The following is a 24,363-nucleotide window of genomic DNA, read 5'->3' on the forward strand; positions in this document are numbered from 1 at the left end:
TAGTTTGGGTTTTTATAGGCCACCTTGGTCTTCAGATACATGAGGACTTTTTGCCCTTGTGATCCTCCCAAGTGTCCCTGCAAAGCCACAGGCAGTAGGTCTCGGGGGGCTGATGTCCCCAAACAAATCTGTAGAAGGTTAGAACGCAGTGCTGATGGAGTCTCTGCTTGAAACCAAGTCAGAATCACAGCTTAGGAAGGTCAGAGTGGGGAGCAGAATGAGTACAGCAAGCAGATGGGGAAGACAACCATAAGCTTCTCAGGAGCTCCTTCCAAGGCATTTCCATTACCTGTACTGTCCCGAGATCTGTGTTTCCTTCAAAGCTGTTCCTGTGTGTCTGGTGGCCTTCTCTACCCCTCCACCCACTGTTTTTAAATAATAGTTTGTATACACATCAGCAAGCAGAAGAGTGTTTAAGCTTTTTTTTTTTTTAATGAAGTATAAGAGGCAAAAGGCCCTGTGGTTCTAGTCGTAACTTTAATAAAATCAAGAGTGGCCGTGCATGCTAGAACCCTTAAACTGGTCAGCTGCTGTCACCCCAGGAAACAGATGGGCTCTTGATGGACAACTCGGAAGCCAACCTTATTTGGCAGAGAGGACATCAGTGAAGCCCCAGGAATTTAGGACTGTATGGGTGGGACTAAGACAAGGTGATGATGGGGTGGCCAAGTGGATGAGGCTCAGGGCCCGGCCCAGCCCACCACCAACTGCAGTCAGAACAATTCAGTACTTAGGTGTTTTTATGTAGTAGCTGTGTTGCCTTGGGTCACAAATTGAATGAAAAGTTACTGTATGCCAGATACTATTTTAAGTACTTTAGATGTATTAGTCGTTTAATCCTCAGACAACCTAGGGGTAGACAGATACTAACCCATGTTAGAGGTGAGGAGGCTGAGAGAATTTAGGTAATTTGCTGAAGTCATAGAGTAACTGACAAAGCCAGGACACCAAGGCGGGCAGTTTGATTCAGAGCACATGCTCTTAATCTCTACTGTGCCACCTCCCCATCGACAGGGGTGCATGTCCTCATTTTCTCTTCCTCACCCTCCTTATCTCCCATGTTGGTTTTTCCACTTCCTCTCTGGTCCTCTCCAATTCATTCTCCACAGAGCACTGTGAATAATTATAAAGTACAAATCCTATCGTGTTGGTCCCCTGCTTAAAAACCTCCAATGGCTTCCCATTTCTTTGAAAATAGAGGTCAAAGTCCTTACTCTCTGCCCTCTCCTATTTCATCTCAGACCACCCTCCTATTTGCTGCCTGTGGTTGGCCACTCTGGTCTTCACCCAGGTCCTCATATGCTCTGTACCCTCTGCTGCCCTGGGGTCTTTGCATACACTCTTCCCCTGTTGGGACAGCTCCACGTCACCCTTCCACCACTGCCGTCCCTTTCCTAGGTAACTCCTATTTATCTTTCAAAACTGAACTCAATGCCTTTTTCATGGACTGAGAACATATCAAGGCCCCGTCATAGCTTGCCGTAACTTTTCTTTCACAGCATGTATCATAGTCCGTGATGATTTATTTATGGGATTGTTTAATTTAATATTTGCCTTTTATACTTGACTGTAAGTTCCTTGGGTTAAGGAGCTTCTCTGTCTTGTTAACACTGTATTTCAAACACGTTGTCTGGTTTATAGTAGATGCTCAATAAATATTTGGAGAATGAATGAATGAACATTGAACACACATCCCAACAGTGAAATTCCCACAGCTGCACTCAGCCACTGAAGCTCTGTCAGCCCTGAAATTTACAGCAGCAACAACCATTGTTTTATTTAAAGGTTGAGAAAAGAGGCCCTAAGGCATGGGCTACCTGGCAGATGTGCAGGATGGTACCTGGGGCCTGGTCACACAGCTCACCCATCCACAGGGTGGCTTTGCCTGTGAACAGCAAGAGAACATTGCTTCTCAGTTGCCCACTTTCCTGGGACGTGATAAGCCCTACTGCAGGGGAGTACATGGAGCCCTGTGATCCCAAAAACTTTCTTCAGCCTCACAGAACCAGAAGATGTCTTCCACAAATGGACTATTTATATTTAGTCAACGATTTCTCATTATCCTCAGGCATAATTAAAGATTACCTCCTGTGAGAAACCCTTCTTCATCTAGTAGTTAGGCCTCTTCGTTGAAAGAACCTGAAACTTAATTTCAAGGACATTGTCAAAATGGAAAGTTTGTCAGAATTTCAAGTTACCCCATGTAACTTTGGGAAGTTCAAAGACAACTGGGCTCCAGGAATTCAAACACTGCCTGGAATCGCTCTGTACCTTTCTTCATTTGTCAGCATCATTCTCTCAGTCCTGCTTCCATGAAGTAGGAAACAGCTGCCAGCAGTCCCTACTTTATACATCTTACAGCTTCACTGCCAGAAAGGAACTGGCTCTGTTTTCTTGTTTCCAATTTGAAAAATCCTGAGGAATCTTTTGGCCGAATCAGCCATGCCTGGAGCAGCAGAGTTACGTTACAGATAGGGCCTTTAAGGGCCCACACTTGGATTTCAGGGTGGTTCCCAGAGGCAGGGCCACAGTTTCCCCATCTGTAAAGTAGGGAATTAGGTATTTTTTCCACTGTGACACATTGCTCAAGCAGAATCTGTGACTCCTCGTTGTGTGAGTGGAAGCCTGGGAGAGAATGGCCACTGAGAAGTGTGGCTGAGCTATGCCACCTGTGTGTAAGACAGGCGTCCCACGTAGAGCAGAGACTCTTAGATGTCACAAATATCTACTCTTTCTATAAGTGAACGCCTAATTTTCAGCTTAGCACATGGACAAACAGCTCAAAACTATTTCCCAGTGTCCGTGCCCTAGCATGGATAAGAGATGACTACATTTTTTTAATCTTCACCAAAGGATATGTTTATTGATTTTAGAGGAAGGGAGAGCGAGAAGCAGAAACATGGATGTGAGAAACATTGATTGGTTACCTCCCACATGTGCCCAGGCTGGAGATTGAACCTGCGACCTTTGGTGTATGAGATGATGCTCCAACCAACCGAGACACGCAGCCAGGACTAATGTGTACATCTTATCGGAAGCATTTCCAGAGGCATTAATTTGCCCTTCCTTCCTGAGGGCTGGATGTAGACATGATGGCTGGATTTGGAGCAGCTGCCTTGGACCTTGAAGTAGAAACTGTTGAGGGCAGAGTAAACATAGAAGGAGCATGGAGTTGGCTTACTAGATAGGTCTACGTGAAGGAAATGAACTTCTGTCGAAGCCGCAGTTATTTCAGCTTTTCAGTCTCTGACAGCCAAAATTAATCTTACATTATTCATTCGCAGGTGGGAAGTGAGATTCTCTTGTCTGTAGCAATGGAAGGGCCTGTCGATGACCTCCCATAATAGTTGTGAATCTATAAGCAGCAGTTCGTGCTTAGGTTCCCATTTCTGTGGTTCAGGGAATATTGGTTCCTGCCTTCCTTGCTCCAACTTTTCCTTTTGGACCATGGCACGCGTTTTCCCACGTGAAAATGCTTCCACTTGGCCAGGCCCCTCCACACTCTTCCCCCACCAGCATTATCAAGAGGTTCATCCTGTAGGCTTTGACCTAGAGAGTGGGCACTTGGCATATACCGTAGGCCAGGGCCTCTGCGGGCCGTTGCGTGAGTGCACGTGTGCTGTGTGTGCATGGGGCTGTGTCTAATGTCAACATATTTAACAGCCAGTCAGAGTGGATGTTGACCAAAAGAAAGTCGAGTCAAGTCATCCTGCTGTGGGTGGGTAGGGTGCGGGGGACATCAAGGGCTTGGGGCAGCATCTGTTTCAACTATTACCCATTTCAGTATTTTAATGAGCACTTCTGTTGTACTGTGTGCATTACTTGGATATCAGCTGTGGTTGTGTGTGTATGTGTGAGAGAGAGAACTTGGGGTGCCAGAGAGAAAAGCCATGAGGGGTTGTGGGACCCTCACAAAGGCTTCTGAAGCTGGGCCAAGCACCCTGGCAGTGGCAGAAGGTGTAGGTCTCACCCAGGTTCTGGACCTGAGTCACACAAGAGCACTGGGCAGAGAGAGTCCTAAGGCCAGGGGCTGGCCTCTTAGAACCCTGACCTCAGAGAGGGAAACAAATACCTGGGATCTCTAGGGGGACGTGTGACAGAGTGGAGCGCTGGAGCGATGGAGAGGATATTAATTCAGAGTGAGGAGGATGGGGCCAGTTCCACCATACCGCCTCCACAGCCACCTCCCCTGAGGCCCCAGACATACTGGCCCACTTGATGGGGTTGGGCTGGATCTTTTATTTCATGTCACATCCTTTTCACTCCCACCACTGTTCTCCAGCCTGAAGCTCATGGCTTAGGTTCCTGTGGGATCAGCATTCGCCATCCTTCACGATCTGGATGTCCTGTTTGGTTTTTCTAGAATCACAGGAGACAGGAATGAGGCCACCTCCTCAGGAACTGTAATGTACCCTTCAGGGACCTTGGCACAGTCCATCCAAACACCCTGCTGAGCCTTACCCACCCACTCAGTGTATGGTGCAAGGCGGACCCTGGGGGTGCCTAGGCACATCTTTTTACAGCTTTTCCCTCTTACACACCCTCCCCTGGGAGATTTCAGCTTGCTAGGGTTTCAACCACCACTGTGTGCTGATGGCTGCAGATCTATTTCTGGCCCAGACTTCTGTCCTAAACTCCAGCCACATCTCCACTGGGATGTCCCAGAGGCTCAACTATCCACAGACATCACCATCCCACGACCTGCTATACCCCCCTCATCCTGACATATGGCACCACCAACCAGCCCAGCCCACAAGTTAGAAACCAGCATTTTCTAAGTAGGCCTGTCCTGCTGCTCTCCTGCATGTCTGTCTAGAGCATTGTAGCTCCCAAAGGCTTTCTTCTCTTCCGTGATCTCACTTAGCCCTGGGCTGTTCAAGCATCATATTTACTGAAGACATGAGAGCAAAAGGATGAGCAGACATATCAAGGTCATGTTTTGGCCCTGCCTACCTCTCTACACTCATTCCTTGCTTTTCCCCTATTATCCTTTAAACTGTATACTCTAGCATATCCAACTTGTATTTTCTCATATGTAAACTTTCTCTTCTAGAACTTTTCACACTCATTTCTCCACTTGGAATTACCTTCCCTTGTTCCTTCATTTTCCTAGCTGATTCTTCTCCATCAGAGCTGGGAAGTGTTCCCTGCCCTTGCCCTGTACCCACAAACCCTGTGCATGCCCATCTGATACTGCAGCACTCTAGGCTGCAGTTGGCTAACCATCACCTTGGCTCCCCCCCTTAGAGTGACTATATGCCTCAGGAGGCCAGTCATGCCGTTGAGCTTATTATGTATCCCCAGTGCCTAGCACATAGTAGGTGCTCAATAAATAATTGCTAGCTGGATGAATAAATGAACAAAAGAGATCACCTAGTCAGTTGGGTCAGAACAAGGAAAAGAACCCAGGGTTCCTGCTTTCACAACCCCCCACAAGCTAAGCCTTCTGCTTTAAACCATGTGCATGGACTACACTTGTGCCCATTCTCTTAAGGATAAATACTGGAGGATTCTACTCAGGTCAAGAGCATATGAAGGAGGAAGCAGTTCAACTCTTGTTCCTATCAGACGTGTAGGTCCCAGAGATGGGACCCACACAAGCAAGCACAGGGAAAGTGGGGAGTGGACTTACAACCGGGTTAAGCAAAGCTGGCATTCACTCTCATATGTGATCCCGTCAGTGCCGCAGACCAGGTTGAATGTCTGGGGACATTTTGGTAATTCCCTCATATGATCACAGATGGGCTGTGAAAAAGAAGATGGGAGGGAGGGCACGGGGATTCAGAGGCAGTGAGCAGGAACCCAGGGGCTCTGTTTTGGAGCCAGAGGGTCCTCTAGGAGGAGTCAGATTCAAGAAGGCCCCAGTGTGGATCCAGTGAGCATGAAACCAACCACTCAGGGCCCCTTGGCATGATTGCTTGTTTGTGTTAATCCTTTATCATGTGTGGCTGTGGCTATGTGTACATTAGTGTGTACCTGTGTCTGCTGAGCCCAACTATACAGACATCCAAGCATGTGCCTGTATTTATGTGTGTGGAGTATGTGTTGTCAAGCTCCTGGGGATGTGTTCGTATAATCCTCAGAGGATCTCACTGGAACCTCTGCTGCTGGCCCCATTGAGGACCCCAGGAGATAGAATCACACATCATTCCCAGGAGGCTTCTCTTCCCCTGGGGCTCCTGAGCTCACCTTAGACTGCAAGACCTATCTGGTCCCTGGTGTGGGAAGGCTGGAGAAAAAGACAGGGTTTGGGACTTAACCGAGGCTCAGTCTGAAAGGGTTTCAGACATAGAGCAAGTGGAGCTGGATTCTTATGGGTGACAGTGAAGATACCGAGGCTGCTGGATGGGAAGGTGGCTTTGAGCCTCTCATTATCTATGTGAAGGGAGGGTTGAGGGTCTCAAGGAGGCCAACACCACTGCCTTGGGATCACTGGGGACATCAGGCCCACGGCCAAGGTGGAATCAGGGTTCAAGGACAACTTGGTGTCTACACATCAGAGCAAAGGGATGGATGGTGGGGTGTGGTTGGGGGAGGCTGGCATCTCTACAGGGCCATTCAGTGTGCCAGGGTCACCTTTTTGGCCTGAACCCTGTGGCCTATCCGTCTGCACCACACAAAGCAGAGAGTGCACCTGATCCTGCTTCACCTGGGCAGGGGGGGTCTCACTGCTGGCAGAGGCCTTGGAGATCAGATTGGGGCAGGTCTCTTGAGGGCTCTGATGCCTGGTTTGGGACTTTGGCAAAGGGGCTGGACCTGCTCAGCCCGGAAGGGCTGACTGGGGAACATACAGGTTCAGGAGACCACCCTGGCCACCATGGAGCCCATGGGGGTTATCTGAGCAGAGTATAAAGGAAAAAACTGCTAGCTTTCCAGCGTGGATGGGAGGGCTCCCCTCTGCAGAGGAAGGGCCAGAACTGCAAGCAGCTGCCTTACCATTCTGAAGAAGATAGGCTCTTCTGCCGACACTGGCACTTCTGAAAGGCAAAACAGCAAGAATTAGGTGATATCAACTCTAGGCCCCAGGTCTAAGCATCTGAGGACCTGTTCCAGCCACTATCCAATCTCAAATTCTTCAAGGAAAGGTAGCAAGTAACCAGACAATGAGGCTCCCAGAAAGCTGACATGACCTTGGGTTACATGAACAGAGACAGCAAGTCCAGAATTAGGAAAAGTCTAGCCTGTTCCTTGGTTAAATTCCAGTGGAATTACAGCCCATGTAATAATAAAAATAACAGTTCGTTAGCATGTGTCAAGCACAGAGAATACATGACCTTACTGCTCTTCACACCTCTCACTGGTATGCAACAGGGAGAAAAGGAGCCGGCAGTGGGCGCTGTGGTCTGCTACTTAGATCCCGCCCGCAGGGCTGAGGCAATCGCTTCCTCAGCTGCCAAGAGCATTGGTCGCTCACAGGGAGTCCCTCCCTAGGAATTACCCTCAGGAAATGGAGCTTCCTCACTCAAGGTCACGTCCCCTGCCCAGGTACAATGCCCGAACCCCTCATCTCTGTTTAGAACAATGCTGGAGAGCCTCCCCAGCTTCAAAGCTCCCTGCAGGATGTTGGAGGCCTCTGCCACTGCATGGCAGTCAACTTCCCTCTTCCCTCATGGGCGTCACCCCCATGCACACTCCTCCATAAACTGCATGCAGATCTGAGTCCATTTCCTGGGGAGTTCAATGAACGTATAAAGGAGGCTTGGAGGTAAAGCAATGCAGTTTTGTTAAGGCGCAGAGCTGGGATTTGCACACGGGGCTGTTACTCCCCAACCTGGCTCTCTTCCCACACACACAGGTGTGCCCCATGGCCCCTCAAGTTCTGAATGAATAGCTTAAAGGACCTGAGCAAATCCTGCCGTGACTGGCCAGTATGATGGGCGATGAGGGGACAGGAGCCATGTCGTAACCCCCACAGGTGGGAGGAAAGGTGTTTATGTGAATTGGAGAAGGGCAGCATGCTTCCTCAAATTTCTAGGGACTGTCTTGAGGCCAAGGGAGAGATGAGTGCTTCTCAACCTCCTAGGGAAGAGCCCATCCATACAAGGAGGCCTCAGGGAGGCAGGTTGGGTTCCAGAATGTTCTCTCAATGGCAGCTATGCTTCAGTGAAGGGGGCCATCGCGAAGTGGAGGGTTCTCCATCACTAGAGGTGTGCAAGGCACTGTGGTTTTACCTTCTCTTGGGAATGCTATTAGAAGAGATTTCCAAGGTGGAGAGGGGAAAGGGAGCTAAGACTGAGTGACCTGTGGTGCGCTCTCTAAGCCTGCAATATTGGGGCATCTAAATGCAAATCTAGCCTTGTCCTCACTCTGCCCCCAAACCCTTCCAGGTCGTAATTGCCCAAACTGGAAATGATCAAATGTCCTTCAACAGGAGAGTGGATAAACTATGATACACACATACAGTTGGATACAACTTAGCAATAAAACTGAGCAAACAACTGATAATACAACAACATGGCTGAATCCCCAAAATATGCTGAGCCAAAGAAGCCAGATACAAAAGACTACATACTGTATGGATGGGGCACCTTGGGCCAAGGTCAAGGGCAGCCTTGGGGGTAAAGGAAACTTTCTCTGTGACATTCTAGAATAATCTATGGTAGAATAAAGAGCAGTGGCTGTTGCCTCTGGGGATGGGGTGGGGGTGAGGACTGACTGATGTGGAAATTTCCCTCTCCTTTTTTTTTTGACAGAAAGATAGAAATTTTCTATATATTGATAGGGGTCTGGGTCACAGAGTTACATGCAGTGTCAAAAATCATTGAATGATAATCTCCAGGGCAGGACAGATTGTGTTAGCTGGGTTGAGAGTCTCAGATGTGGCACCAGCCTACCCCTGACAGTTCTATGGTTCTCTAGGGGGAGGGCTCAGAGAAGGGACAGTGGCCTCTGCTCGCCTTGATGCCAGACACTTCAGTTCCTCCCAGTATGTCACTGGTGCCTTTCAAGCTGCTGTCTCCGTGCTAGAGCTCAGAGGGAGTGGGTCCGACAGACATGGGTGAGGAACAGAGTCGGAGCTCACAGGAAGACATGCCCTTCGAAGGCACCTGTCTTTCTTGATTCTGCTTCTTGAACAAGTCTGGCACTGCCTCGCAGACCTTCCTCAGAGCCACTGTCAGAAAAGCAAACTTCTTATGGTTGGACTCAGAAAAAAAAAAAAAAAGGAAAAAAATCATCGAGTAAAATTCATTGAAGGTAAGAATTGTGCATTTCATAGTAACTGTTAGGGGGCCAAAAAAATGCATTAAAAACTATGAAGTCCTCCCATGGCTGACTGTCATGGTCACTAAGCTCCTTCGTTTCATGCTCAGGGCCCTGTACGAGCTGCTGCCACCTTCCTCCCGGGCTCACTTTGCAGTCCCCCTCTCCCTGTCCCTGCACCCCAGCTGTTCCTCTCAGCCTGCTTGTCCTGAGACAGGCCCTACGTTGGCTCCTGCTGTTCCCTCTGCCCAAAATGTCCTTGTTCCCCTTCTCTTCCTATTGACTCATAGCCTTTTTCAAGGCTCAGATGCACGTTCCAGAGAAGCCTTCCCTCATGTCCCCCAGGATTTCCTGAGCAGGCCTGGATTCAGGCGTCTGTTTAGTTTGTTTGCTCTGCTCTGACAAAAAACACCACATACTAGGTGACTTATAAAAAACAAACACTGGGGAGCATTTGAGACCTTGCTCCCCAGCTTATGTGGTCAGTTTGGCTCAAATACACTCATCAACAATTTTTTTTTTTAATTAACAATAAAAAAGCAAACATTTCTCACAGTGCTGGAGGCAGGAAGTTCAAGATCATGGCACCAGCAGACCTGGTGTCTGGTAAGGGCCCTCTCCCTGGCTCATAGCCTGTGCCTTTTGACTGTGTTCTCAGCGGTGGGATGGTCTAGGGAGCCCTCTGGGTCTCTCATTTTATAAGGCTGCTAATCTGATTCAGGAGGGCTCCGACCGCAGGACGTACCTTCTAATACCATCACCTTGGGGGTTAGCACTTCAGCATATGAGTTTGAGGTGAGGGCACAAACATTCAGACCATATCAGCTTCTTCCACGCCACCACATGCTGTTCCAGTGGGTCACTCCTGCCATCCTATAGGCCTGAGCTCCTTGGGGCTCCCTTGTCTTCGCCTCCATGTGGCAATGCCCCCACATGGCAATGTTGAGTACATTGTGGGGGAGAGTTCAGAACACTGTGGTGTCAAGAGTTTCTTCCTGGAGGATGTGGGGAGGAGTTGTATTTACCCCCAGGCTGCCCTTGACCTTGGCCCAAGGTATCCCCTCCTCACTCAGCCATGGCAGGAATCTGAAATGGTCTTCAGGGCAGGCCTCCTCAGTGTTCCCTGCAGAAGAAATTCTCAGGGAAAGGAAGCCAGGCTGGGAGTAAGCAGGCCTTGCCGGGCCAGAGGCCCAGACCCATTCTCTTGAGGGCCCAGCCTCTGAGTCTGTGTCCTAGCTGGGAAATGGTATTGGGACTGGCCATCAGGTCAATACTGGGCCTTGAGGTCCTGCCAGGCCTTGTCCTGTAACATCATAGCTTTGTCCAGGTGGGTCTCGAGTAGTCTCCCTGATTCCCCCTTCAGTCTGTTCTCAGTAGTAACCAGAATGATCTTTTCACCACATAACTCCGCCCAAAACTCTTCAGTGCCTCCCATTTCACTCAGAGGAAAAGCCAATTCACATTGGCCTTCAAGGCTGTACCCTCTCTAATTGCCGGTTGCCTCTATTACTCCCCTCCCATCACACTAAACCCTGCCTCTCACTCCCCAGCAACTGGCTTCCTTGCCGGACCTCAAACACTCCAGGCATGCTACCTCAGGGCCTTTGCACTCCTGTTTCCTCTGCCTGAACCTCCTTCTTCCAGATATTCACACGGCTCACTCCCTCACCTCCTTCAAATTTTGTCCAAACAGCATCTGAGGGAAAACTCTGCTGATTTATCATTACAACCCCTTCCCAGTCTCCATCGCCCTGCTCCACGTTTTTTCCATTAGCCTGTATCATCGCTGATATACTATTTAACATATATTACACCTATCTTGTTTATTGTCTATTCCCCCCACCATCACCCCACTGGATTTAAGCTCCATCATGGAAGTTCATTCTTCGTTTTGCTCACCGATATGTCTTAAAGGCCCAGAACAATGCCTTATACTCAGCACGTGTGGGACTGCCGAGGTGACCCAGGCCCTGAGGAGGCCCCACTCCAGCTGCACATGTTCAATCCAGGGCAAATACCCCCAGAAAGAGGGCTCCCATGCGCTCACATGGCTGCTGTCAGTCCCACAGCACTAGCCTGCCAGAATAGCTGAAAGCTCAGAGGACCTAGGCCAGGCTTCTTTCAGGACCCACCAGCCTGCAGCCAGCAGACTTTCCTATCATCTTGGAGATGATAGGCCTGCTCCTTTCTGCCTCCCTGATCTCCAACCCAGTAGTTGCTCAGTGCAGCCTTGAACTAGAACAATCTCCTACTTTACAGCTAGAAAAACGTAGGCCCAAGAGGGGAAAGGATTTTTGCAATTCTTGGCCAGAGTCAGGAATTGAACCTTGATTTTCTTTCTCCTAATCCAGGATTTTCCCCCCACATGGTGGAGGGGTGCAGAAAAAAAAGTCATATGCAGAAAACTGAGGACTCAGGGTGCCCTAAGCCCAGCCTCTGCCCCTACTCCCAGCTCACCTACCAAGGCCAAGCCACAGAATCCAAGCTCTGCCAACTCACCCCTGTCCACAATGAGAAGGGCAGCCAAGGCTAGGGCGACCACACACAGACGGATGGCCATGCTGCTCCTGGGCTGGCGTGGGCTCAGCTAGCTGCAGCCTGGGCCAGGGGGGAAATGGGAGCCTATTTATAGTGCTGATCTCTACCTTTATCTTATCTGGGGCCAGAGGGAGAGGCCAGGAGTGCCGCCCAGAGGTAATCTCTGCAACCTGGCATCTGGAGAGAGCTTTCTCTGGGCAGAGATGCTGCGCTGTGGTGGGGTGGGACTTGGGACTACAGAGCTGGCAGATTTTCAAAGTAAGGAGATGTTTGCACAACTTGCAAAACTAACACCAGCCTGAGGGCTGGAGCAAGAGGGAGAGGGAAATTGAAGTAGAAAAAGAAAAACAGAGAAACCGAGTCAGAAGACAAAGAGAGAAAAAAGGCAGATCAGAAAGAAAGAAAAAAAAAAAGCAGCAACTGGAAGGTGGCAGGAGGCAGAGGAAAGGGGCTCCAGTCATGGAGTCCTTTCCTTGTGCTTCTACCAACCAATTTCGTGACCTCAGAAAAGCTACTTTTTAAACTGGGCCTCAGGGTATCCAGGCAGAAAATGGGGGCGACAATTCTGGCTCTGTCTGCCTCGTGGTGCTGCTGGGCGGACGAGAGTGGGGATAGCAGATGGGGAAATATTTTGCAGAGTATGAAATGAGGGATAAAGGTAAACAGAAATGTTTTCTTTTATTTCTTTTTGCTTTTTGCTCTTTTTTCATCACGAGGAAGGTACAACTGATGGAGGGGAAAAGGGCAAAATAAAATACATTATAAAGAAGAAGCCTCATGATTTGCGCATATTGTTTGTCCATTTGCACTTTAATAGATTAAATGCCGAGAAGATTCTTTTCGAGAAAAATCAATATCTAAAACTACCATATTTATGTAATATATGTGAGTGAGCTATTTGGTTGTCTGCTTTCAAAGAATTTCTGATTTGTTAAAAGAGTAACAGAATTAGATTGACATGTGTGTTTCTCTAATTCATTCAGATCAGTGACTATCAGTTCCATTTGCAGATTACACTTCCCAGGGAAGAGTTTAGAACTACAGAAGCAGGGTTTCCCTAAAAAATATTTGAATACAAATTTCAGTATTTTTTAAAAAATCTTTTTATTAGCTCTGGACAGGTAGTTCAGTAGGTTAGAGCATCGTCCTAATATGCCAAGGTTGTGAGTTAAATCCGTCATCAGGACGCATACAAGAATCAACCAGAGAATGCGTGAAGAAGTGGAACAACAAATCTATGTCTCTCTCTCTCCCTTTCCCTCTGTCTCTCCCTCCTTCCTCTCTCTTTCTAAAGTCAATAATTAAAAAAATAAAATAAAGCCTTCTTATTTAGGAAGATTTCAAGCTTACAGATAAGTTGTGAAAATAGTTAAATGAGCCAGTGGAAAGGATTCTTATTCAAGAATACCTGCTTCGGGGGACCCCCGGCAGCCAGCCAGTCACCCCTGCAGACCAACTGAAGGCCCAGGTCTGCAGCCCAGCCCAGCCCGAGGTCCATGACTCAGCTTCCAGATCCTCCTGCCCCTCAGGAACCCACACGCCATCAGATGCCTCGGAGGCAGGTGGCAGCTATCCTCCCATTACTTAGTCAGGCATAGCAAATATTTAATGATAATTTCCTGTCCTAGAGCAAGAACATTATCTGATAAACAGAGGGGAATCTTAAAGGTCATCAAGGTCCTGTTTCCGGTCTTCTACTCAGTTCTTCCTCTAGCAGCTCCACCAGGAAGTCACTCACCCTCCAGCCATGAGGAGCTCCCTACCTACCAGTTGCACTGTTCAATAGCTTTGAACAGAATCCTTCCTCACACAAGAGGCTGGCTTCCCTGAGACTCCATGCTTCTGGGATGCTGTGAGAGCCCGAGAGAGCCCCCTGATACATGCCGGGCCCCAGTGGCAGGCCTGGGTCAGAGTGCCTGGCGTGTCTCTGGCAAAGGGGCACGGCTGCCTCCTTCGAGCCTGCCTTATTATCTCCCTGCTCTGGCATCTCTGGGGTGGAGTGAAATACAAGGAGAAAGTTCTTGACAGGAAGTGAGGTGATCAGGGGTCGTTCGTTGCTTCAACAAATATTATTGAGTCTACTTTATTCTGTGAACTGTTCTAGCCACAAGGGATTCAGCTGTGAATAAGTCCCTGCCTTTAGGGAGCTTATATTCTAGTGACAGACCACAAATAAATATGAAGTAAACACAGGAGCCCTGGCTGCTGTGGCTCAGTGGACTGAGTGCCTGCCTGTGAACCAAAAGGTGACTGGTTCAATTCCCAGTCAGGGCACATGCCTGGGTTGCAGGCCAGGTCCCCAGTTGGGGGTGTGTATCTCTCACACATCCATGTTTCTCTTTTTTTCCCCTCCCTTCCTCTCTCTAAAAATGAATAAGTAAAAACTTTAAAAAATATTTAGAAAAAATAAGATAAACACATAGTATATTGTGTAAAAGAGAAATTAAGTGGTAGAAGGGGAGAAAGTAGCAAAAGGGGAGGAAGCAGCTATTTTAGACAGTGACCCACAAGCAGGAAGGAGCGAGTCCTGCAGAGACCTGGGGGAAGAGCCTTGCTTAGCCAAGGAACTGCAAGTGCAAAGGCCCTGAGATAGGAACAAGCCTGGCATGCTCAGGAAGCAAATATCAAAGAGTCCATTGTGTCTAGATTAGAGTGAACAAGGAATTGAGTAGCAGGCGAGGGCCGGCTCATGCTCAGGTCCCAGCCCCACCCCCAACTTGGGTGATCTGGGTGCCTCGTTTCCCTCTCTGGGCCTGCCCATGTGCTCCCATCCGAGAAGCGGGCACACTGCTACACACCAACACCAGCCTGAGTCCCGGGGCAGCCGTGAGGGCTTGGGGAAGGAGGGTGTGAGGTGAGATGTGCGCAGCTACTGTGACGCCAAGAAAGTGTCTGGATTCCCCAATTCTTCCTAGAAGTAGGCAGAGTGCCAGGATCAATACAGTAAGAATAGAGACGCCCTAAAATTGGGCTGGAGCAGGGGAGCTGGTGATTCCTCCATCTCTGGCTCCACGTCAGAGCAAAGGGTGGGACATGTGAGCTGGCAAAGCCAACACTCCCCAGCCTCACCCGGTAGCCTTCACGCTGCCTGCTAAGACTCGGACTGGTGCCCAGCTCTTCCAAGAAGTACAGCTTCTCCTTGATAAGGATGATGCAGAATCTATTAGGTCTGAGTCACAGGCCCTGCTGATAGGAGGAAGAAACAGTGGACTTTTTTTTTTTGGCTCAAGCAGGCCTGGGTCTGCCATATGGCAGAGACAACATGGTCAACTTGACCCTGGACTGTGCCTGGCCCCTCAGCCCACATTCTACTCCACCCTTCCTCCAGCCATAAGTGTCCCCACCCACCCATATACCTGCTGTGAGCAGCCCAGGTGTGGGCACCCACTCTGGGGAGGCCTGGTCTGGGCACAGCCAGTCCCACAGCCTGTACTGTTCTGGGCTCCTCAGCCACCCCACTCCATGTCACAGTTCTGGACACTTCCCATTCTGCCTGGTCCAAGGCTGCAGGACCCCGTGATGGCAGTGAGAGAAAGGGGCACCCCTCTAATCTGATATCATCTATTTGTTTGGGATCTGACTACAAGGAGGACTCAGGGATGGAGAAGACTGAAGTCATTCTTCCACGGGGATACCCACTCTGTCATTCAATGGACACTTACTGAGCTCCTACTGTTGGGTACCAGTCAGTGTGCCAGGTTCTGGGGGCCATAGAGATGAGTGAGAAACAGATCCCTGTGCGCAAGGAGCTTGCAGTTCACAGTGGTGGGGAGGAGGCATGGACACATAGACACTTGAACGGGTATTTATAAAATGCTGTGGTTAGAGCAGTGATAGAAATTGTGATAGAGATACTTATGGACACTCACAGATGCTTACTCAATATGTCCCAAAGTCAACTCACCCACCCAAAGATGCCCTACCTCCCAGTTCCCTGATCTGGGTGGACAGTGCCACTATCACCCGCGTATCCTGGGCATCAACCTGAACTTCTCTTATATTTCTTCGTTCAGGGAATCAAGCCATGCTGATTTCACCTCTTCTCCATTCTCATATCCATCATCTCCTGCATTGCTCTCTCACTCCTTACTCAGAATGTCTCCCCATCTAAGGTCTCACCACCTCAAATCCACTCTCTATTCCACTTCCAGAGCAATCTTTCTGAAATGCAAAAATAACTGATGCTCCCTCCGCTTAATATTATTCAATTATTATATTATTGGTCAATTTCATTTAAATTCTTCAATCTCTGTTGACTCAAGGACGAAAACCAAATTCCTTGGCATGGCCTACACATTCCTCTATGACCCTGTCTTTGCTGGCCTCTCGGATCTCATCTCTGGCCACTTAACCCTTCACTCTATCAGACGGAACCACGCACCAGGCCTTCATGCCTCCCAGCCTTTGCTCATGCTGCACCCTCTGCCTGGCACGCCCCTCTGTCACCTCTGGTGGGTTCTTTTCCCGGAACCCGAGCCCTCCCCATTTTGGGCCCCTCATCTATACAGACATCTATCCTACCTGCACCTGTAATGCTCTGTGGCTTTTTCTTGCTTATGTGAATATCTCCCATACTTCCTTAGAGAGAGAGAGCAAGAGGACATCGGATTCACCCTGCAAAGGAGAGTGCAACCCCAGCCCGCATGTGCTGACTATACGAATACATCCTGTGCTGAATACCACTGCAGGACAGGAAGAAGCCCAACTCCAGATTCTCGGTCAGCTGGACTTGAGGACCACGCTGAGCTTCGGCTGGCTCGGTAGGTCCAATCACTGCTCAGTTTATGTATGCTCTGTCCATATAAGTACAGAGGTGGCACTCTATTCCAAGGACCACATTTTTCTAGTTTTTGGCCCATCTGGTTGGGACGCCAAGAATCCAGCATCTTCTCCAAGATCTAGATGTGATGCTTCGGTCCAAAGCCATCCTGAGCCCATATATAGGGCTCAAAGACATCAGATTTAGGACCTAACTTCTATCCCAGTACATAGAGTCCTGGCTTGATCATCATCAACTAGAAGGAATTCTTAGGCCATTCTTCACCCTAGGAGTGACCTGGGATCACAAGAGATCTAGTATTCTGGGGCCATGTGTCGTCCAAGCAGTTCCATTCACAGGCATAGCTCAGAGCTCAAGTCCTCTGGGCTTACTTACATGTGAAAGAAATAGAACAAAGGCTCACGAGATAGTCTTTCTCCCCTCCCAGAGCTCTGATGGTCTAGAAAAATGACAATAGGTCATTATGGCCAGGTGCAATGTGATACCAGCCCAGACTACTGCTAACTCTGATAGAGTTCACGGGTTGCCAGCAACAGAAACAGAGTCTTGCCAATTTACGCAGAATAGGAATTTTCCAGAAGAGTCTGTAGTTGTCTTAGGTTGACGCATTCAGGAGCAGACCCTGATATATTAGATCCCAAGTAATTTTCTGGGAGGTGCTCCCAGGAAGCAGAGGTAGGGAAGTGAGAATAAGTAAGTCAGGGAAGGGAAGAGAATCATATTTTGCATTTCTGAGGTTACCATTGTGGGAATCCTGGCCGCAGTCCTACCGGGGATGGCTGGGACACTGTGTGGAATGCATCTCAGCTATCCCCACCGAGGGGTGAGGGAGCTGGGGTGTACAGCCACCAACTCCCCTCGCTCACTCGTAGAGCTGCTGGAGGGAGGTCCTTAGCTCCCAGCACTAATGGCCTGTCTCGCTGGAGTCCCTGGTTATCTAGAGAAAGCTGCCAGCCAAAGGACTTCAGGGGTTGTTGTTGGAAGTGCAGGTATGCACAGGAAAGGTGAATGTCAGGGAGATGTGGGTGGGGCACTAACAGGGCCTGCTGCCAGAGCTGCACAAAAAGTTAAATGAAAACCTGAAGAACTAGGCCCAAGAAGGAATTGGGCCTCCAAAGCATAGCAAGAGTCATGTGTCTACTTCCTGAGTAGGGAAGATAATACATTTTCATGGACAGGCCCACAAAGATTGTATTCCACGGGGAAAAGTAGGTCTTCAAAGCACACTGTTACCATAAGAAGGGTCAATGTTTCTGGTCCTACAAAAGCCACAAATATCACAAAATCTTCCCTATAAACTAATCCCTTACCTCTAGGATGGATTCACTTACAGGAGCTCAGGGTTTCCTAGGCTGGGCCAATTAGGGACCCATGAACTTGCTTGGAGCGCTGCTCAGAGTAACAGTGCCCAGGCTCACGTGGGCCAGTTGGTGTGCAGAATGCTGGCTGCCCTCTGGCTTGAGCAGTGCCTTAGAGGTCAGTGGGGAGAGCGTGGTACCATCAGATCCTGGGCTCTGGAGCCTGCAGACCCTGACTGTGAGACCTCGTGAGACAGATTAGTAAACCAGATCAAGTGGACTAAGGAAACCAAGACAGACAGTTAAACGGCCAAGCTGTTTACAGCCACCTAGTAAACCTCAAAATCCTATCTTCTCTAACCAAGGATACTTAAGAGTAAATAATTTACACTTTTCCTCCCCAACCAGAGAGTAAATATCACCCTACTCAGGGAAATAGGTAACAGAAATCCAGTTAATGCCATTTGCGCCAACCATACCCAAGGACAAATGACATCAGGGGAATAAATCTCATTTGGGCACATCAGCATAAAGCTGATGAATATTTTAAGATCTTCCCCTAGGACCTTCCCTAAAATTCCCGTCTTTAGAAAACAGATAAGGACCCTCAACAAAAAGACCCAGTGCAGGCTTTCTCAGGAGCATACCTACAACCTTGTTCCCTCTCAGGCTTGGATTTGCTCTTCTCTGTATTAAACTTTAAGGGTCCCTGTGAGCAACCAGGGGAGCAATGGGCAGCAGTGGCTCGTCCTGGGCTAACCCTCTGAACCTGTCTCCAAGGCTCCCATTTTCTTGTTTTTGTTTTTATTTCCAAGGCCCCCTTTTTTCTGACTTTTCAGTGAGCTAAGAGCAGCCCTGCCTGGGCTGTTTTTATAACATTTCTAAGGAGCCAAAACAACCCTACCTAGGCATCCCCTGTTGCTACTTCTACCCTAACACCCTTCCTTTGCTTCACTGTCCAGAGCTTTTACAAATGTACTCTCAGAATCCCCTGGACGCAAGTTGTGAAATATTCCCTGCATGGTCAAGAACCCACGCACTACTGGTGAGCCAGAGGCGTTGAACCACTCCTGGCCCAGTCCCTTTGCGGTGACACTTGGTTAAGTAATTTCACCTCTGAGCCTCTCAGTTCCTCGTCAGTGACAGGGCCATCGCAGGTGGTTGTGTGCAATGTGCTCATCTCCAGGGGATGCAGTGCATGTCATACATAATTGACACTGTAGTGTCCAGTGAATTGGAGTGGTGGCAAGTAAGGTATCCAGCATCCTTAGCAGCAACCTCCACGGGCCATGCAACGTGCTCACAGGATCTAGAGCTTTGTTCCCAAACTCCCACCCCCGTGTGTCTCTTTGGGGGCTGCTGTCACACTCTCCTGAGGTCGCATTCATTCCCAGATGTATTCCTATCGTCTCCTGCTACAAACAGGCTTACTACCCTCAGTCAGATTGCAGCAAGCTTGCATCACCCCAACTCTGTGGACCAAAAAACCTAAGGGAGCTTCTCCACAGCCCTCTTCGATATACAAAAGACCCAAGGGGAGGCTCTGATTGCACTGATAAGTCATGTGCTCATCTCTTGGATCAATCAATATGGCCAGGGGCTTGCACTTCAATGACTGGCCGGGCTGGGGCCAAAGCAGCAGGATAACACAGTCGGTGACTGTGTGGCCTGGCAAAAGGCAGGACCTAAGAACCCCAAAGGCTGAAGGCTTCAGTGCAGGTCGTGGGAGTCCTCAAAATTCTTCCCTCCTCTCTGTGTCCAGTGTGCCCCTCGTGGTGTTCACACCTTCTGGAGACAGTTGTGCTCACTCCCAGCCAGGAGCTGTCAGCAGCCTGTGGGTATTATTGGTCCAGACAAGTGAGGGAGGGTCCAGTTCTTAGGCTCAAACACACTTGATAAATATTTGCTATGCTTCAGTGTTGACAGGTGAGGCCTAAGCTTCTATCTGTCCCTCCCTGGTGATTGTCTCTGCCCAGCTCTGCAAGCTACCCAAAGAGCCCCGCTGCCCTCCCTCTGTGGGGGGTGTGGCCTGGGCCAATCCTGCCTGCCTCTTCCTTCCCAGCTTGGAGAAGGAGTCCTTGGACCCTCACTGGGGCAGCATCCTCTCAATGCTGTTCAGCCTTTCCTTTTTTCCCCTTCCTCTCTGGAATTCCAAGGCCCTACAAAGATTTAGGGTCCCTCTGAGGAGGGGCAAGGCTGAAGAGAGACACCAGCAAGATAGAAAAAGCAGGGTTCTGGAGCAGGCCTGCCCCTGTTTTTATTCAGGCTCTGCAACTTACCAGCTGTGTGACCTTGGGCGATCCTAAATCTCTCTGAGGGCTACTTGCCTCTTTTATAAAGCAGGATAACAAACAATAACTACCTGACAGAATTAAGGGGATAATTTTTCTTAAGTGCTATAACCAAGCTTCTGGCACACAGGGAGCACTTCCTCACAGGTGTCTATGACAGGGGATTTCAAGAGTTAAAGATTTTAACCTCAGTTGATAGGTTTAAGTGATTAATGGATGTGGAAAGCTATTATTCCAAGAACTGGGATGCCTGACTCCAGGAGGTCGACAAGCAGCCTTTGTGCTCCAGGGCTCTGCAAGCCGAGGAGAAGGCATCTGAGCCATTGTGTTCCAAGGAGGGAACTCCGGTGATGCAGATAAAGAAGTGTTGATCAACAAAGAGGTGCCAGGAAAATCTCCCCTGGACTGCAACTCTCAACCAATTAACCTATTCCCCAAACCCCTCACCCACCCTTTCTTCTCCTTATAAAAAGGTCTGCTTGAGATGAGATATTAAGATGGTTTTCGAGGGTACGTAACCTGCCATCTTCTCGGATCTCCAGCCATCAGAAAATAGCACCCCCAAAGATTCCATCTTTGTCTCTATTAATCGATCCTGGTAGAGTCAGGCAGCACGAACACCGGCTTTTTCAGTGTGAGCTCTGGTGGCTGTCATGGTCTTGTGGACTGGTTTGGTGGAGGAGGGAACCTTCAGAGGTTCCCGCCCCCCTGCAGTGCCACCTTCTGCAAAGCCTGAGACACATCCCCAGGTGGCAGGGAGCTTCTCGCTTTCGCTTTCATCATGCCAGAGGTTTCCACCATCCTCTGGGGCCAAACCCTTGGGCCATCAGATACATTCAAAGGTCCACTGGGGCTTTGTATCCTTTTCTTACTCTCTCACTGCCTGTTGAGTCTCCCAGATCTGGGAGCTGAGATATCTTTTCAGCCCTGCCCTAACTCCTGGCCTCCTCAGACCAGGCCTGTCACGGAGCAGACACCACTGGCCTCCCACAGGGCCTTTCCTTCCCCTGAGGAGCTGAACGGATGACTCTAACAGCTTGTCAGTCCCTGTCACTGGGTCTGGTATGGGAAAACTGTGCAGTTTGCCCACTTAGGCAGGCCAGAAAAAATGGTCCTTATGTGTTGGGAGTTCACTACTATCTACTCCAAGCACATGCTAAGAACTTTACATGTATTAACTAATGCTCCCCAAACCCTATGAGGTGAGCCCTATCATTATATTCATTTCACAGATGATAAACTAAGGTTCAGGAAGATGCAGTGGCGTGTCCAAAGTCCCAAGGCTTGTAAGTGGCAGAGCTGGCTTCAATCTCTCTGACTGTAAATCTCATAATTTTACCAGATTTTTCTACCCTGGCCACCTGAGATTCTGGTTTCCAATGTATACGTCCAGCAGCTCATCCTTGGCCCAGTAAACTAAAGCAGCATGGACAGAAGGAAATACACAGTTTCAAGTGAGTCTTCTGGAAGAAAGTCCTCGAAATTGCTGGGTGTGGAGCACAAGTGGAGGGAACCTTCTTGCAGCTGAGCCTTGCTGAGGTCCAGAGGTCCCTGCAAACAGGGCTGTTCCAGGAGGCGATCAATCCAGGGGTCTAGACAGAGGGTGGGAGGCACCGCCCCACATGTTCTGCAGCATGGCCGGGTTCAGCATGCATGAGCCACGTGACCCCTGTTGATATTTTCCTAGAAATAACCACCTGCTGCACCAGGCTAAGTTTAGATACTGAGGTCCCACGAGACTGCCCTTCCCCCTTGCAACCTGCACCGGCTCCCCAGTATTTACATAATACTTGTGATGTGCCAGGCACTGTTCTATGCCCTTTCCATATATTAACTCATTTAATTTTTATAAAAACCCTATGAAATAGGTTTTATGGTTGAGGCAATTGAGGTCCTGAGTGGTGAGTACCTTGATTCCGGTCACACAGCTGAGACTGGAGGCGGGGGGCCTGTCTCCAGAGGCCTCGGAGCCGCAGCAGCCTGTGGGGATTTGCCCAAGCACAGGCAGAAAGAAATGAGCTGCTTCTAGTGCTCTGTGCTTTGGTGTATTGACAACTGAGGCCTCAGGGGTTGTGCTGCCCCATTTCCAGTGAATTTTCCCTGCCTGGACCTGCAGGCCACCCCTCCCCTTGCTGCCCTTTCTCTGAGTGAGCATACCCTGGCCGTGGAGTCTCCTGTCTCACTCTTCCTTCCCAGCTTTGGAGAGGTGTCCTTGGGTACTCACCAGAAGCTCCTCCTCCTATGTGTCCAGCTCTAGGGTCTTCTGCCATACCCTTCTCTCCGGGACGCTTTGTCCGTGAAGGATCCAGGGCCGCTCCGCAGAAAGGAGGAACTGAAGAGTCAGTGTGGTTTAGAGAAAGAGCACTGATTTAGGACTAAGGCAGAACTGTGTTTGAATCGTGGCATGGCCACACACTAGCTATGGTAGGCAGAGTAATGCCCCGCTCCAAAGACATTCAATACCTTGGAATCCTCAAACCCTGTGAATATGTTCCCTTGCAGGACAAAAAGGACTTTGCAGATTAAGTTAGAGTCTTGAGATGGGGATATTATATTATCATGTATTATCGGGGTGGGCTGAATGGAGTCACAGGTGTCATTATAAGGGGAGGCAGGAGAGCCAGAATCAGAGAGAGAGACGTACCGGAAGCAGACGTCAGAGTGAAGCAGGGAATGCAGGAAGCCCCTAGACGCTGCGAAAGTACAAGGGACAGATTCTCTTTTCCCTGGAGCCTCCAGAAAGAACACAGCTCCACTGCCCCTTTCAGCCTTCAGACCTCCAGAACTGCAAGATAATAAATCTGCATCATTTTAAGCCTCTGAATGTGTGGTCATTTGTTACAGAAGCCATAGGGAACCGATCTACTAGCTACATGATCTTGAGCAAGTTCCTCAACCCTGGAAACCTCCATTTCCTCCTCTGGGAAATGGACTAAGAAAGCCTACCTTGCCGTGTTGTTGTATTAGAAAAAGAACCTGATAAAAGCTTGGTTCATGATAAAACTTAATAAATGCTGTTATGAAAAGGAGGAAGAGAGAGAAGAGAAGCAGGGAGAGGAGGGGAGCTGGATGGCAAAGCCACAGCAGACCCGCATTCTGGGCCGCTCCTGGCAGCACGTGGGTCCAGAAAACACTGCCCACATCCCTCCTGGACCCGCCACCCAGCTTTAATTTGTTTTGACTTCCGGATGCTCTTATCCACCTTAGAAGGGTCAAGGGGCAGTCCCTGCTAATATGCCCTTCTGAAAGCTTTGCTTCCTGCATGCGAAACTGAGGTGTCTTGGTCCATTCAGGCTTCTATAACAAAACTACCACAGGCTGGAGGGCTTACAAACAACAAGCATTTGTTTCTTAGCCCTTGCTGGCGTGGCTCCGTGGATTGAATACTGGCTTGCAAACCAAAGGGCTGCCAGTTCTATTCCCTGTCAGGGCACATGCCTCTGTTGTGGGCCAGGTCCTCCGTAGGGGGTGCTTGAGAGACAACCACACATTGATATTTTTCTCTTTCTCTCTCCCTTCCCCTCTCTAAAAGTAAATAAAATCTTTAAAAACAAAACAAAATAAAACATTTGTTTCTCATAGTTCTGGAGACTGGGAAGTCCAAGATCCAGTATCTGGTGAAAGCCTACTTCCTCGATAATAGATGGTCCATCTCTTTGCTGTGTCCTCACAGGCCCAAAGGGAGCTCTCTTGGGCCTCTTTTACGAGGGTACTAATTCCATTCATGAGGAATCCATTCTCATGACATAATCGAAGGCCCCACTGCCATATACCATCACACGGGGGATTAGGTTTCAACATATGAAGTTGGGGGGGGACACAAATTCAGTCTGTAGCATGAGTTAAGAAAGAGTTACAAGGGCCCCCAGTAACTGCCCATAGTTCCTGGCACCATCAATGGTCCCACCCGACTGACAGAGAGCATCAGTTTGTCTTCTGACGTCTCAGTTTTCCTGAACAACCATGGTCTGTGGAACTGTGCAGATCATACGCTGAATCCTTGTTTTGTCCAGGAACGGAGCCTGTGGCCCGAGAGAGCCGTGGTGGTTCACCATCGTGCACGTGCGTCTGTGTGACGGCCTCGGTTCCTCCGCACCCTCACTCAGCATTTTGCCTCGTGTTTCAGGGAGCGTAAAGTGGTATTTCATTTTGATTTAAATTGGCAATTTCCTAAAAACTAATGATGCTAGACATTTTTTTCATGTGCATTTTGGTTATTTGTGTACCTTCAAGAGTCTGTTCTAGTCTTTTTGCC

At 49.1% G+C, this 24,363-nt stretch overlaps 1 protein-coding gene across 2 annotated transcripts; it reads right to left on the minus strand.

Annotated features, from left to right (window-relative positions):
* Nucleotides 1-2,863: 2,863 nt before the first annotated feature.
* On the minus strand, nt 2,864-22,543 carry SPINK4 (serine peptidase inhibitor Kazal type 4). 2 transcript variants are annotated; one of them, XM_053656292.1, is made up of 4 exons: nt 22,333-22,543; nt 6,937-6,977; nt 5,633-5,745; nt 2,864-4,359 (listed from the first exon to the last, which is right to left on the minus strand). In XM_053656292.1, exons 1-4 carry the CDS (start codon nt 22,376-22,378, stop codon nt 4,314-4,316), a joined length of 246 nt encoding a protein of 81 aa, XP_053512267.1. In that variant the 5' UTR covers nt 22,379-22,543; the 3' UTR covers nt 2,864-4,313. The 2 variants fall into 2 exon arrangements, with proteins under 2 accessions (XP_053512267.1, XP_037007554.2); XM_037151659.2 differs by lacking the exon at nt 22,333-22,543 and adding an exon at nt 11,701-11,805.
* Nucleotides 22,544-24,363: the final 1,820 nt, after the last annotated feature.

This window comes from Artibeus jamaicensis, unplaced genomic scaffold (assembly GCF_021234435.1).
Source record: "Artibeus jamaicensis isolate MK-2021 breed Jamaican fruit bat unplaced genomic scaffold, CSHL_Jam_final scaffold_1964, whole genome shotgun sequence".
Lineage (NCBI taxonomy): Eukaryota > Metazoa > Chordata > Mammalia > Chiroptera > Phyllostomidae > Artibeus > Artibeus jamaicensis.